The sequence below is a fragment of the Cebus imitator genome, unplaced genomic scaffold (assembly GCF_001604975.1).
Source record: "Cebus imitator isolate Cc_AM_T3 unplaced genomic scaffold, Cebus_imitator-1.0 Scaffold284, whole genome shotgun sequence".
Classification (NCBI taxonomy): Eukaryota; Metazoa; Chordata; class Mammalia; order Primates; family Cebidae; genus Cebus; species Cebus imitator.
In genome coordinates, this window is record NW_016107599.1 from 460782 (window position 1) to 476548 (window position 15767).

General features: G+C 49.2%; 1 protein-coding gene across 1 annotated transcript in view; it reads right to left on the reverse strand.

The window, feature by feature from the left end:
• COL22A1 (collagen type XXII alpha 1 chain) overlaps nt 1-15767 on the reverse strand; it is a 320119-nt gene that overhangs the window by 278385 nt on the left and 25967 nt on the right. The window contains exons 2-3 of the mRNA XM_017501684.2: nt 10991-11153; nt 5761-6327 (exon numbers count right to left, since the gene is read on the reverse strand). Coding sequence (XP_017357173.1) covers nt 5761-6327; nt 10991-11081 — 658 coding nt within the window. The 5' untranslated portion in view covers nt 11082-11153. The remainder of the gene's footprint in view (nt 1-5760; nt 6328-10990; nt 11154-15767) is intronic.

Consider the following 15767-nt stretch of genomic DNA (forward strand, 5'->3'; position numbering starts at 1 on the left):
TGGGAAAACTAATCTCCTTACACAAAAGAAGCCTTCCTCTACTCCAACCCCCAGTCGTATTGGCAAGTGTAAGGGCCCAGGAGTAAAAACTCGCATTAAATAAGAATAGAGCTAACTCTGAACACAACCACAACAGAGTGAGAGAGAGGGCGGAGAGGCTCCGTCTAGTCCAGATCATCAACAACCCAGTCCAAAAGTCCAAGAGCAAAAGACAGGACACAGCAAGGGACTCCCTGACTGCGGGGACAGAGGAGAGAGGACCACCATAGCGTGTCCCCAAATTAGAAGTAGGTGGAGGCCTTCTCGGCTGCGGCCAGCTGGCATTCCACAGGCTCACTTACAGTGAGCCAATAAGCTATATAAAGCTTGTTTTGTGGCCACGACAAAGCCTGGGGTGGAGAAAACTCTTAATTATAGCCAATGTTCCGGGGCTGGTCTTGTCCTCGGCCTCTGCCCCACACACTGCAGGAAGCTGAAGCTGAGGTTGCATTCCCCGGGAGCCTCTGTCAGGCCATGGAGAAGCAAAAGCTGATGCCGCGACACAGAGGCACTTCCCCGAACATGTCCAAGGCCAAGGAAACACGGAGCCACCAATATCATGGCAGGCCTTAGGGAGGGCCACTGGGGGGTCAGAGGGAGATGATGCCTGAAATGCATCTGGACTAACACTGGCTATGTGTCACTGCACTTGCTGCTGTTATCCCACTCCTCCGTCAGCAGATACACTTTTTCATTTGTAAAATGGGGATCATTATTTTTTTCAAGTTCGTTTCAGTCTTTCATTCAACAAACAGTCACTTGCCACCATGTATGAGCCACATCTGTTCTAGACGCCGGGTGGGTTTGATAATTAGATATGCAGTAAGATTCCAGAAGGATGGTTGAAAGCACTCACTCGTAGGCAACAGGTTCCGACCAAAGAAAGACTTCCACACCTGTCCCCTGAACCCTGGCCAGGCCACTCTGCGCCATCCACCATAAAACAGCCAGCCTGCGTTTTCTAACTCTGCGCCAGCCTTCAAAACCTAACCGTTTGTCTCTGTTCACCAAAACGTGAACACATGAAATATTTCCATTATTGTTGGCGATAATTTCAGATTTGCTTCCTGTTCTTATTCTTTTCTTTGGCAGGAGGGTGGGCGAGGAGTGAAACAGATCACTGCACATGAACTTCTATTGTGCCTATCACAACAGCAAGCACGGCAGCAACTTTCAGGCCACCGCCCTGGATTCCCTTTAAACAATATTTAGGAGCTCATCCTACATACTAGACTCTGTTCTAGGCACTGAGGTACCACAAGGAACAGACTTTGCCCTCATGAAGCTTATATTCTTGTGTGTGAAGACATACACTAGGCAGGTAAACTAATGCATATGTAAAATTACTCACTTCGTTGTATAATTGTCTGCCATTTTACTGCTGCCCCAAGTAGACAAGAGTTTCTCTCTCAAGGACAATGAGGATGCCAGATTCACTACTGTGTCATGAGCACCTGACCTGTGTCTAGCACAGAGGAATCACTCAATGTGCTTGTTGAATGAATGAATGAGTGGATTAAATTGAACAAATGTTTACTGTAATGCATGGTTGTTAATGAATGAATGGATAAATGAGATTGAATCACATGGCTGTTTTAATATATTATTACTGAATGAATGAATGAATGAATGAATGAGTTGGATCTAATTGAATGATTACTACAACAAAAAAACCCTGATATTGTTAGCCTACCATTTTCCAGGTCAACCATAAGCAGCCCCTATTGAGAATAATTCCTCCTCAGGCTATGAAGTCCCCCACAGGCATCCTCTGTGTGCCAACAGACTTCTGGTGTTCAAATCCTGCCACGCTCCCTGATTTAATCTCACTAGCTGCTTTCCAGTATGTTACTATTAGCTCTTTTATTTTGTTTTGCTTTGTTTCTAACTGAAGCAATTGTAAGGGGATTTCATTTCCTTTGTAGCCAGAATAGACCAGGCCCTCTTCATCTCACAGCTGTATTTACAACAACTGATTCCCTTTAGATGACTGAGCATTCACTTAAATCTTATGTCTATTTTAGGATTTGGGAGAAGCCTGTCTTTATAGAATCCATGAGTTTTTCTTGACGTGATCAGGGAGGACGTGTGTTCTGGGCTGGCCTGCCTAGGTTTCCCTTTCTCTTGGTAACAGCTCCCTGGTTTTCTTTCTTGTATCAAATCCTTCTCCTTGAGGGAGCTGGGCTGGAAACTAACTCTACTCCCAAATGTTAGACAAGGTCATGTGACTTAAGCTCAAAATATTCAACCTATTTCCACTCCTAGTGATTGGTATAGGGACAGTCACACAACCTACCCTAGTCCAGGGAGACGGCACCAGGTCTGCTGGGTAATAGTGTCTTCTCCCTGGTTTGCACATGAAGCCCATGTTCTGGAGGCATGGAGGAGAGGCCTGGGGGCTGAAGGCCTGGGTTCTGTTCCCAGTCCTGGTATCTATTAACTGTGCAGCACATCCCAGGGACTTGACCTCTCTGGGGTTGTCTCTGCCATTCTCAGTGCCATCCCTAGGCATGAAGGAGCTTCAAAGTCTAGAATTGGTCCTCCTGAGATGCAGAATCACTCTGAACTACAACTGACAGGATGGCAGATTTGCTTGCAGACATGGCTCTGAGATTCACTGAGAGAGGTCTTGCTGTGGTGTCCCTGAGTCACCCTCCCATGTCCAGTCTCTCCCTCTGTCCTGCTCCCAGCCCAGGAGGCCTGCCAGTGTAACTGCATCACTTGGACTCCTTGCTTGGCTGGTGTCAGATGGGGTCAGGCTAGTAGGAAGAGCAGTCACGCAGGAGCAGAGAAGGGGCAGGGGCTTCTTTCCTGCGTGCTCTCTGCCTGTGTGCCATGGTCTGGCAGGAGAACTGTGTGCCTTCATGATGAAGGGTCCTACAGGGCCACCCAAACTCCGACCTCATGGCCTCTAGTGACACAATCCATCCCTTCTCAATTGCCTTCTCCCATCACTAGTTCCTGTGTATCTCAGTATGCCTTGTTGATCTCACCCTCCTCTAAATAAAACCTTTATCAGAGTCTCTTCACTGAAACCCACTTACTGGTACAATTCTGACACAAAAGTCTTCCAAGAACAGAGTTAACACGAAGACAGAGGAACCTGCAAATGGAGCGTGGAATGGGTCCAGGTTTCATTGCTTGAAGTTGCCGGACCTCTGACTTTTCAATTGAAAGTGATAATAAATTTGCTTTACCAAGGTCAGTAATGGTGAAGCCCATGGAGGCATGGGGGCAGAGACCCGGAGGCTGAAGGCCTGGGTTCTGTTCCCAGCCCTGGTTTCTATTAACTGTGCGGCACATCCCAGGGACTTGACCTCTCTGGGTTGTCTCTGCCATTCTGAGCCATCCCTGGGCATGAAGGAACTTCAAAATCTAGAGTTCGTCCTGCTGAGATCCAGAACCACTCTGAACCAAGACTGACAGGATGGCAAAACCAAAGTCAAAAAAAGTGGGACGGATCTGGACATATCCTTGTTTCCCAGCACCCTGTATCGAGGCTTCTGGAATGACGTAGAATTCATTATTCCTGAGTGACCATATTGAATTTCTACTTCTAGGCTGGGGCTGTGACCCTGTGCCCAGATCTTATCTGCACAGATTTCTGCTCAGTGTGCACCTGGTTCAGTCCCACAGCTCCAGCCCTGCCTGGGCGGTCTCCTGTCACTCCTTTTTCCTCGCCTGACCCCATCCCCTCTCAGGCCTACAACTGAGGGACCAACATGCGTTGAAGCTGTGCCTTCCATGATCTCAGCAACCTGTGTGCTCTTATCTATAAAAAAAGAGAGAATCTTTATCCTATGACGTTGTGATATGGGTCAGTGAAGTCACTTATGGAAAGTCCACGGCCAGTGCCTTTCATGCTCTAGGGTAGATTACCTTCACTTAGCCTTCTGGGCATCAATTTCCACCTCTGAAAAACTGGCCATGTCACCAGTGCCGGATTGCTCCGGAAACACAGTTCTCTGAATTTCTCTAGCAGTCTTCTGAAGGACCTCCCTTTGTCCTGCTGTTCAGTCACATTCCATTCACCACAGAGATCTGACAACGTCCTAGCCCTCCATAAACCCCCCAGCATATCCTCCACTGAGCACACAAGGCCCTCCTTTATGGGGACCCTGACAATCTGTCAACACCCGGCAGTCCCTAATCTCCTCCTTTCCCCCAGCAGCATGGGTTCGTCATGGTTCATTGACCATGTCATGGCATCCCTTCATCCCACTCCATCTCATCCTTCTCCATCCCATGCAGTTCATGCCCACCCGTTAAACAACCTCCTCCAGGAAGCCCTCCCTCATTCTCAGTATCCCTACGCATACCACAACCACACACAGACCTGGCACATGAGACTCTCCCTGTGCCTTTATGAAAGTTTACCTGTGTGCCTTTCCTGCCTTCTAGATTACGAGCACCCTGAGAGCAGTTGCTGTGTCTTATCTTTTTCTGCAGCCCCAGAAATCAGCACAAAGCCACACACAAAAAGTAGAGCCCTGATAAGTATCTGTTGGATAAATAAGTGGAGGTTAACAGAACCAACACAGGGAAAAGAGTCATGCTGTGGTAAAGATGCCGAGAGCCACCCGTTTCAGAAATGGTTTAGCTGTTTTCTCTCTGAGCTGCAACCCTCGGGCACATCCCTGGGATTAGGCCCCTACCTCCTCTGCTGAGTCACACGTAGCTGCTCCCACTGCCAGCACCTTCCATGCTGCCCCAGCCCCCAAAGGCTTTCCTGGCCCCTGCACAAGGTGTGACCTGTGGCTTCCCAGCCAGGGGTTGTGCAGTCCTCTGCAGTCATCAGCAAGACAGAGGCTCCACACTCAGCTTGACCATCTTCAAAGCACAGCCCGTGCTGGGCCTGAAGGGGAAAGTTACTTAGCACCCGCTATGACCCAAGAAGGACAAATGTCACCCGAATGCAATAGGCAGAGGCAGAAACTGGAGATAGGCTGGAACATGAGAAACCCACTTCACCCTTCCTGTCCTGGGGAGGGGGCTGTCCTCAGAATGACCCTCACTAAATCCTGGAGGTCAGGCTTCCAGGTCAGAGCCCTGGGGGCCATCAGCTCTCTGCCTCCCTTCCCCCCATCCCCAGCCACAAACGACAGATTCCAGACAAAGAAACTTGGGGTCTTGGGTTATCTCAGAGGTCACGGGGTCAACAGCACTTGGCCTCTGAAATCAGCAACTCCTGACTATGTCTAAATGACTCTGGACTGTGGGGACAGCTGATGGAGCGTTGCCTGCTGATTTTCTTGCATGATCCCTCATCACAGCCCCTTGGGAGACCCTGCTATATGCGCAACGCTTCAGGCAGAACTTTGTGTGCACGGTTTCTAACTTCCACAGCTCCGGGCAGTAAATTGAGGATGTTCCCATGTCAGAGGTAAAGATGAGACACCAAGTATCTCCCAGGTGGCAGGGTGGTTAGAACACAGCCCTCTTTCATCCAAAACCCCTTCTTGACTCTGCCCACGACCCTGCCTCTAGATGGGAGAAGACATCCTTCCTGACAACAGAAACATCCACAGGATGCCAGTGCTACTAGGTTACCTGTGTGGCCAGACCCAGGAATGTGGGTTCCCTCCCCCTCTGCACCTGCTGCTTGCCCCGCCTTCCTGGAGCTGGCCGCAGGGTCCCTATCTGCCCAGGGACCCCTCCTCCTGTGGGCTCAGCAGGTGGCGTCACCCTTGGCAGGGGCACGTGGGGCCCGGGCACACTCACTTTCACACAGGCGGCGCCTCAGCTTGCCCCGGATCTTGTCGATGGCGTTGAAGTCGGACACGTGGAAGACGTGGGCGGACTTGGGCTCCGAGGCGATCTCCTCCAGCTCCTCCTTGAGCGCCTCGCCCACGCCCACGGCGAAGATGCGGATGCCAGCGCGGTGGGCGGCCGCCGCGGCATCCAGCACCAGGTCCTGACTGCGGCCATCGGTGAGCAGGATGGCCACCTGCTTGTAGGCGCGGTCCCCGGGGCGGCCGCCGGCGCGCGGGGAGAAGCTGCGGGCCGTGATGTAGCGCAGCGCGTCACCCGTGTTGGTGTTGCCCCCGTGGTAGGCGAGGCGCCGGGCCGCCGCCTTGACCTCCTCCCGCGAGCCGAAGAGGCCCAACTCGAAGGCGGTGGTGGGCTGGTCGCTGTAGCGCACGACCCCCACACGGGTGCGGTCTGGGCCCACCTCGAAGGTATCCACCAGGTTGGCCACCCACTGCCGGACCTTCTCAAAGTCCTCCTTGCCCACGCTGGAGGAGGTGTCCAGGAGGAAGACCAGATCGTAGTGGACACTTTTGCAACCTGCAGGGGGGAGAGAAGGCGTGGCATGGGGCAAATGGGCGTGGAAAGGACACTGTCCTGGGGCATGAAGGTCACTGGGGACACACACATCTGCTCAAATGCCCACCTGCCCTGTCTCTCACAGCCCAGGAGCCCTGGGCTGCCTGAAAGGTCTGAGTCTCAGTTTCCAAACTTTCACATGGGAATAATGATGCGCTTTCCCTGAGACTGCGGTCAGGGTCAACTGACAATATACAGCACCACATTAAAATCATTAACACCCACTGCATAGCTCTATGCCTTAATCTCCTCACTTTTATTTTGTTTAAAAGCTGATTCCATTTTTTTAATTATTTTTCAACCTACCACAAATAATGCATGCCCATTCCCGAGAAGTCAGAAAATGCAATCAAAAGATGTTTAGATGTTTAAATGCCCACATTCCCATCTTCACAGAGATAACCACTATTAAAGCATGATATATATATTCTTAATTATTTTTTATTTCCATATAGTTATTGACAGGAATGGGACTGTACCAGACACACTGATACATATGCTGTTCACCCTGCATTTAGTTATAAGCTAAGAATCCATTTCTAGTTTGATCATGCCAGTTTCCATGGCTGCACACAGTCCTCTGCAGATGAACATAATTGATTTAGCCAATGCTCTTCCGTTAGCTATTTAACTACTCAGCCCTTTACAGTCAGATAATGCAAGGGGAAGTGTTTTCTAATCTCTAGAATGCTGCACAAATATACAAGCAACTATCAAGAAGCCCTGGTCTTCAGGCCAGGTGCAGTGGCTCATGCCTGTAATCCTAGTAATTTGAAAAGTCAAGGTGGGCAGATCACTTGAGGCCAGGAGTTTGAGACCAGCCTGGCCAACATGGCAAAACCCTATCTCTACTAAAAATACAAAAATTAGCCACGCAAGGTGGTTTAGGACTGTAATCCTAGCTACTCAGGAGGCTGAGGCACAAGAATCCTTTGAGCCCTCTAGCCTGGGTGACAACAGAGTGAGATCCTGTATCAAAAAAAGCCCTGGTCTGACTCTTCTCGAATGTGGGGTTTGGCCATCCCGACAGAAGCAGCTGACCAGGCCTCTGGGAACACCAGCACAAACATTTGGCTATAAAAACAGAACTGAACAAAACAAAACAATAAAACCCTTTGTCGAAATACAAGATTGGAAAAGGTAAAACGGTCTGGCAGTGGCCCGGCCACATGAGAGTTGGAGGGGAATGTACCCGCCTGCTCAGCACAGTGCCATGGCTTTGTCACAGCCTTTCTCAGGGGCTTTGAAGCCTCATAAAAGAGGGTATCTTTTTATCTACCAATTCCAAGCTTAGGGATTTTTCCCAAGAAAACAATCAGATAAGTAGAAAAAAATGTATAAAGAAATTCACAGCAGCATGGTCCAAAAAACCCTGGAGATATTTACACAATCACCTATGTGGAACGACTTAAAGAAATTACTTAAAGAAAAGTCATGGCCGCGCACGGTGGCTCACATCTGTAATATCAGCACTTTAGGAGGCTGAGGCAGGTAGATCACAACATCAGGAGATCGAGACCATCCTGGCCAACAAGGTGAAATCCTGTCTCTATTAAAAAAACAAAAACAAAAACAAAAACAAAATATATATATATATATATATATATATATATATATATATATATATATATATATATATATATATATATATATATATATATGGAGGCAAGAAGGCAGGAAGGCAGGATCACGATGCAGCCCTGACAGTGACGTCTGCAAAGGAATCCTTATTTACCAACATGGATACACTTTTCAATACAGCATTGGGTGTGAAAAGCTGTTTATAAAATGATATGCATAATATAGAATTTCTGGGAAAAAAACCTGCGTGTGTGTGCATGACTGCGTATGTATGCATGACAGACCTGGGAGGGAAATAATTGCCTACCTCCAGCAAGCAGAGCTATGAGTGAATTTTATATTTTGTGTTTTCTGCTCTTATATTTGCAAGCAATACAGTTCAACAAAGCAGAAAACCAATAAAGCTGTAAGTATTTACACATATACACCCACAAATGTTTCCCTATGTGGCCTGAGCCAATGCCACCCTTGAATGTTCCACACCCACCTTTTCCTCTAGATTTGAAAATGCAAGTGACAATTGCATGTCAGGCACTGAGTTACATCCCAGCCCACGCAGGTCTGATCTTTAACAAGATTAAAACTCTGGAGTGTGTTCGAACAGATGTGTGGACTTGGAGATAATTCCTGGGGAGTTTTTCTTCTTGACACCAAGGTCATTCTTTTGTCCTTGGGACAATAACGTCCCAGGCTGTTGAGGATAATTGCTGCCGAAGGCCAGGCAGAACCCGGCCTGCAGGCTGTAATCCTAGAGCAAATTCGTTTTAAAGCAAGAGAAGTTTCACCTGTTCAGGAGGCCTCCCCCAGGGACCCTGTTGAGCTCAGGGCACATTTTCTCCTGGAGGCCAGGGAGCAGGTGGGATTGTGTGCCTGTGAGGGTAGAGTGTGATGTGGAGAGAAGAGATCTGAATTGGGGTGGGGGGGGCGGTGCCCAGGCTTCTGGCCTTGACTCTGCTAAGGAAGGGGCTGTGCCACTCCCAGCAGGTGAGTGCTTCTCTTGGGCCCACTGTTTTCCACTCTGAAGTGAGGGCATGGAGGAAATGACACTAGGGCCCTTTTGTCTTTAAATTTGAAAATCCTCGGCATCGGCTGTGCATTTGGGGCTGGCAAGATAGGCGCAGAAATCTCACGTCACCTGCCTGTAAAACAGGATGTTTTCGGCTGGGCAAGGTGGCTCACACCTGTAATCCCAGCACTTCAGGAGGCCAAAGCAGGTGGATCACAAGGTCAGGAGTTTGAGACCAGCCTGGCCAATATGGTGAAGCTCCATCTCTACTAAAAATACAAAAATTAGCCAGGCATGGTGGCACGTGCCTGTAGTCCCAGCTATTTAGGAAGCTGAGGCGAGAGAATTGCTTGAACCTGGGAAGTGGAGGTTGCAGTGAGTCGAGATCATGCCACTGTACTCCAGCCTGACAGAGCAAGACACTGTCTCAAAACAAAACAAAAAAAAAAAAAAAAAAAAAAAAAATACACGAGAGAACTCTGTAAATTCAATAAAGAAATAACGCCAACCTTTCCTTTTAAAGTCCAGGAAAAAAAGCCTTAGCGTATCACTTCCTGTAAGATGGGCACAGCAGTTTGCTTCCTGGATCTAGTGATAGGCGGTCTCCCTGCCGCCCTGTGGGCAGTACGAGAGCATCCCACCTATCTGTGTATCGAGGACCCCACCCCAGTGTGCAGGCTCCATGCTGGGCCCCCCTTCTCGACTCAGCACTGACCAGTGCCTTCCCCCGTGGCCAGGACCCTCAGACAGGTTAGCAAAGACCAGTGGCCATGTCTCCACCCTCCTGCCCGAGGCCTTCTCACCTCCAGTCAACTTTCTCAATTACTGGGTCTACTACAGAAACATGCTTTTCTCTCTGTCCTGGATGCCTTTGCTAAGTGGATTCCAGTGTGTCCATTTCCCCCAGAATGTGTCCCAAAGCCTTCATGGGACAACACAGCCAGGTCCTCACCCCTGCCTCCTCCCCAAGCTCCAGTTCTCCGCACACTTGGTAGAGTCAGGCTCACAACCCAGCATGTGACTGACCAAGACCTGTTAAAGCAACTCACTTCCTCTCTCTGTCACGCTCTCTCCTTCCCTCACATGCACACACACCCATTCCTCACATTCACACTCACATGCATGCTGCCATTGCCACACGTATTCACACTCCCCACATTACTTTGTGCACTCCCTCACACTCCCCTATACACTCACTAACACACTCACATACTCCCTCACACTCACACACACACTCCCTCAAACCCACACTCACACTCCCACATACTCCCTCACACTCCCTTAAATTCACACACACTCCTTCACACTCCCACATACCCTGCCTCACACTCTCACACACTCCCTCACACTCATACTCACACACACTCCCTCACACTTTTACACTCCCTCACACTCCCTTAAATTCACACTCCTTCACACTCCCACATACCCTGCCTTACACACACACACTCCCTCACTCTCACACTCACACACTCCCTCACACTCTCCATACACTCCCTCACGCTCACACTTTCACATACTCCCCCACACTCCCTTTAAATTTACACACACTCCAACATACCCTGCCTCACACGCACTCACACACTCCCTCACACTCCCCACACACTCCCTCAAACTCACACACACACTCCCTCACACTCACACTCCCACATACTCCCTCGCACTCCCTTAAATTCACACACTCCCTCACACTCCCACATACCCTGCCTCACACACACACTCACACACTCCCTCACACTCACATACTCCCTCACTCCCTCAAACACACACTCCCTCAACTCCCACACACTCACACACACTCCCTCACACTCACACTTCCTCACACACACACACTCATACATACGCAGGCCCTTGCTGGGCAGCTGGTGATTTTTTGGTCCCTAGATTGGAGGGCAGCTGACTCACACTTGGAGTCCTGACTCTCTCTCACAGTCAGTCGCGAGCTCACATGCATGTACACACCCCACCCCACGCTCACAGACACATGCTGACTGCTCTGTCCCCAGCACAGCACAGCACAGCCCACGGTGGCCCCACCTGCCCGCTGGGCCTGGCAGCCGCTGCCCCCGCTCCACAGCAGCAGCACCCAGAGGAGCCCAGCCACAGCGTTCCCTCGGAGGCCGGCCATGGCTCTCCCGTTCTTGGGGACAGGCTTTTCTTGGCCAGGAAGAGACGCTGTTACGGTCTACTGCAGCATGGCCTGTGTGGAGAAAGACACCCTTAGAGAAGGCTCTCAAGCTGAAAGTCTATGAGAGGCAACCTCTGGGCCCCGCTCGGGGAGACTCCCCCACACCCAGCCTCCCAACCCATCTTCCCTCCCAGATTCAACTCCAGGCAGCCTATGTGTGACCTTCCAGAGCAGAGCCAATGTGACCTCCCCTTCACTGATTTATGCCTGGATCCCCCCAGCCATCCAATTAGCATTTGGGCTTGCAGAAGGGAGCAGGAGAGGACCTTATGCCTGAGGACTCCACACCACATCCCGCCTTGTATGGCTTGGTTCTGTATCGCCACTTGAATCTCCCTCCCTGAAATCCCCACGTGTCCAGGGAGGGACCCAGTGGGAGGTGACTGGATCATGGGGGTGGTGTCCCCCATGCTGTTCTTCTGCCAGTGACTGAGTTCTCAGGAGGTCTGATAGTTTTATAAATGGTAGTTTTTCCTGCTCTCTCATGCATTCGCTCTCCTGCCACCAAGTAAGAAATGCGTGCTTCCCCTTCCACCATAACTGTAAGTTTCCTGAGGCCTCCCCAGCCATGCGGAACTATCAGTCAATGAAACCTCTTTCCTTCATAAATTACCCAGTCTTGGGCAGTTCTTTCTAGCAGTATGAAAACAGACTAATACATCACCTAAAATCATTCAGGAACACCATCTTCATCTAAATATGCTACAGGGGCCTCCCATGACCCGCCTACCCCTGTCCAGCCTGGCCTCTCACCTCACCTCACTCCCCAACCATGCTGTACTTGGTAGCCATGAACTTTCTAGTCATGTCCCACAGGTTCCAGGTAGAAGGGCTCTCTCTGCCTAAAATCCCCTCACCCACTCTGGGAGTCTCCGGCAGTGCTCAGCACAGATGCTCCCCTTCTGGAAAATTTTTTCCAGATCTCTCACTTCCCTAAGGGTTAAGGGGTCACTGCTCAGCTACCTGCAAGTGAACCCTGAGCTCCCCAGCAGGGGGATGTGACTCTAATCCTCCATTTGCCTCATTGTCGCCCCTGTAGACTGCCTGATCCCTGGACACTGAGGCCAGGCCAACTTCCCTGGGCATAGAAGATTAGGGCATTTACACATGGTCAGTGAATACCTATGAAGGAAAGAACTAATGGAGAATTCTGCAAGGGATTCCTGAACCTCAATGTTTGCCATGGTAGGGAAGTTATCGCAAAGGCAGTTGGACAAACAATCCTCATAAGGGTTATTCTGCTTCAAATAATGAGTGACTGCTTTTTAAAAGATTCTAATAAACAAAAAAATATTAAGATGGTGGCAAGGGAGTACGTCTTGAGCAAACGTACTTGAGTAAACGTACATTTACCCTTTGTAAAATACCAATCTGATGCAGGTGTTTACAATGACCAGAGGGAAGACTGCAGAGAACCATGAAATGACATCCTGTGAACTGGCATGTCCACTGCAGCTTGGAGTCACATGCCACCACTGGCACTCTGGACCAGGGCTAGAAGGGTAATGCAAACATAAAGAACATGTGGCTGGGTAGTGAGCGCAGGGATGTCTGTGTATGTGTTTCTGTTTCTAATATTTCTTTGAATTATGTTGACATTTCCACTCTTCGTCAATGACAACCTAAATTGTTAAAATGCTCTGGTGAATCAGAAGAGAACCTCCAAAAGCCTGGATTAAATATCAACAGGGCTGTGCCTGATGACAAGCACAGGCAAACCAGTTTCTGGGATCATCCCCCAATATACACACATGTGCATGTGTGCACGTGCGTCCGCACACACGCACGCGTGCGCGCGCACACACACACACACAGAAGCAAGCTGAATGGACATTATGAGCCACCGATCCTCATCTGCTGCAGGAGCCCTGCCTGCCCACTGCGTCTACTGCACGGTCACCCTCCAGTCCTAGGAATTATTTGTGGCTCCAAGAACACAAACATGCTCACACCCTGCACTCTGTACAGGTTGCTTCTCCATCCCGGAATGCCCTTCCTCCACTTGACCTCTAGGTGCTCAATCAGATCTTCCAGCTCCCTGTGGAGTGGCTGTGGTCATTCCCATTCCTCATGTTATATGTGATCTCAGCCAAGTCACATAACTTGCCCAAGGTCACACTCCTGGAAGTGATGGAGCAGGCATGGGACACCCCACAACCAGCAGACACATTACTCCAAGGAAAGCCAGACCCCCATTCTATATCAAGTCTAGGTGTCTCTGCTGCACCTGCAGCCCCTTAGGCCCTGGAAGGTTAAGCCTAGAAGGTTAAGGTACAGCCCTGCCTCCCAACAAGCCAGGATCTCAGCCCGGAAATCCCTCCTACCCACTGTATTCACCAAATGCCAACGTCACAGCATTGACGTGATACGGCTTCTAACACAGCATTTTTAGATGCATTTCGTCAAACAGATTTATGACCCAGTGCTGGGCTTTATATCAAATGCCTCACAAGTTCTGTATGGAACTTTTATTTTCCAGCAACCCATTCAGGTTGCATCTATCCTCCAGATTTTGCCCATAGACTCCCATCTCTTTTCCCACACCCCCTGGCACCCTCTGCAGGCTTGGGGGCTGATATCTGGATGCTTGCATCCAGATAAATTGTTCCCCATATCACCTTCTCCCCTCTCATCCTTTGCCAGCTCCCTGATGAATGAGTGGATGGATGAATCTGGTCATATTCCTCACTTGAGAGTTAAACATGTATTTGTTCCCGTGGGATCTGGCAGGGGTCCCAGGCGCAGCCTGTGTCATGCCAGGCTGTGATCATCTGCCCCGGGTCTGTCTCTCCTGTGGCCTAGTGAGGAGGGTCTTTGAAAGCAGTGACTGTGCCCTGTTGGTTTCTGTAGTACTGGTGACCGGCACAAAGCCTAGCACAGAATAGGAGCTCAGTTAATGCTCAGATTTTAAGGGAAGGAAGAGAGAAAGGAAGAGAAGAGAAGAAGGAGGAAGGAAAGGGGAAAGAAGGAAAGAAAGAAGGGGAGGCTGACAGCTTGGCTACCACAGGGAAATACTGAACTCAGGGAATCTGGCGTCTTGGCAGTTTCTGGACATAGGCAAATCCAAGTGTCATTCCTGTCTCCATTCTGCCTAGGACTCAGTAGTGCCCAAACTTGATCTCCTTGTTTGATTTTGTGAACAGTCTAAGATTACTTAAGTATCTATTACTAATAGAAAAGAAATGGGCTAAGCAGTTTTTATTTGCGTATTATCTGATTGGACCCTCACATTCATGCTATGAGCTAAGAACCACTATCTCATGAAGAAAGCACAGCATCGGGGGATTAAAGTCTCAGCTGTGAGTGGTTGTGCTGGGATTTGAACTCAGGTCGCAGGCTGTTCTCCATCCCCTTTCCCTGCTGGGGATGTTTTCTTTCTCTTTTTATTATAACGCTTTTACTTTTTAAATTGTTATGGGTACGTAGTGGGTGTATATATTTATGGGGTACATGAGATGTCTTGATAGAGGCATGCATTGTGAAATAGCCACATCGTGGAGAATGGGGTATCCATCCCCTCAAGCACTTATACTTTGAGTTACAAGCAACCCAATTACACTCTTTATTTTTAAATGTAGAATTAAGTTATTATTGACTATAGTCACCCTATTATGCTATCAAGTAGTAGGTCTTATTCATTCCATTTTTGTACCTGTTAACTAACCCCACCTCTCCCCCACCCCCAGCCCCTCTCTACCCTTCACAGCCTCTGTTCTTTTTCTCTCTGTCTCTTTTTCTTTTCTGAGTTGGAGTCTTGCTCTGTCACCCAAGCTGGAGTGCAGTGGCATGATCTCCACTCACTGCAAACTCCGCCTCCCAGGTTCAAGAAATTCTCTGCCTCAGCCTCCCGAGTAGCTGGGATTATAGGTGCCTGCCACCACACTCAGCTAATTTTTGTATTTTTAGTAGAAACGAGTTTTTGCCATGTTGGCCAGGCTGGCCTTGAAATCCTGACTCGATCCACCTGCCTCGGCCCCCCCAAGTGCTGGGATTACAGGCCTGAGCCACCATGCCTGGCCAGTCTCTCTTAACATTGTATCTTGAGGAATGTCTGACCTATTAAAAATTCCTTTAAAATGTCACCACTATTGGCTACCTAAAACTATATCTGTGACATAAGCACCATTGTTTTCATTGCAATTTGAGACATTTAGTAGACCATTTTATTTATTTAATATGCTACAGAGGACATCTTTATATCTAAGTCTTACCCATCTTTAATTATTTTCTTAGGGTAGATTTGTAGAAAAATGCTTGGTAGGGGGGCAAGCGCAGTAGCTCACACCTGTAATCCCAGCACTTTGGGAGGCCGAGGTGGGTGGATCACCTGAGGTTGGGAGTTCAAGACCAGCCTGACCAACATGGAGAAACTCTGTCTCTACCAAAAATACAAAATTAGCTGGATGTGGTGGTGCATGCCTGTAATCCCAGCTACTCGGGAGGCTGAGGCAGCAGAATCCCTTGAAACCAGGAGGCAGAGGTGGCAGTGAGCTCAAATTGCACAATTGCACTCCAATCTGGGCAACACAAGGAAAACGCCATCTCAAAAAAAAAAAAGAAGAAGAAGAAAGAAGGAGGAGGAGGAGGAAGGAGGAATAAGGAAGAAGAAGAGAAAAGAAAGAAAGA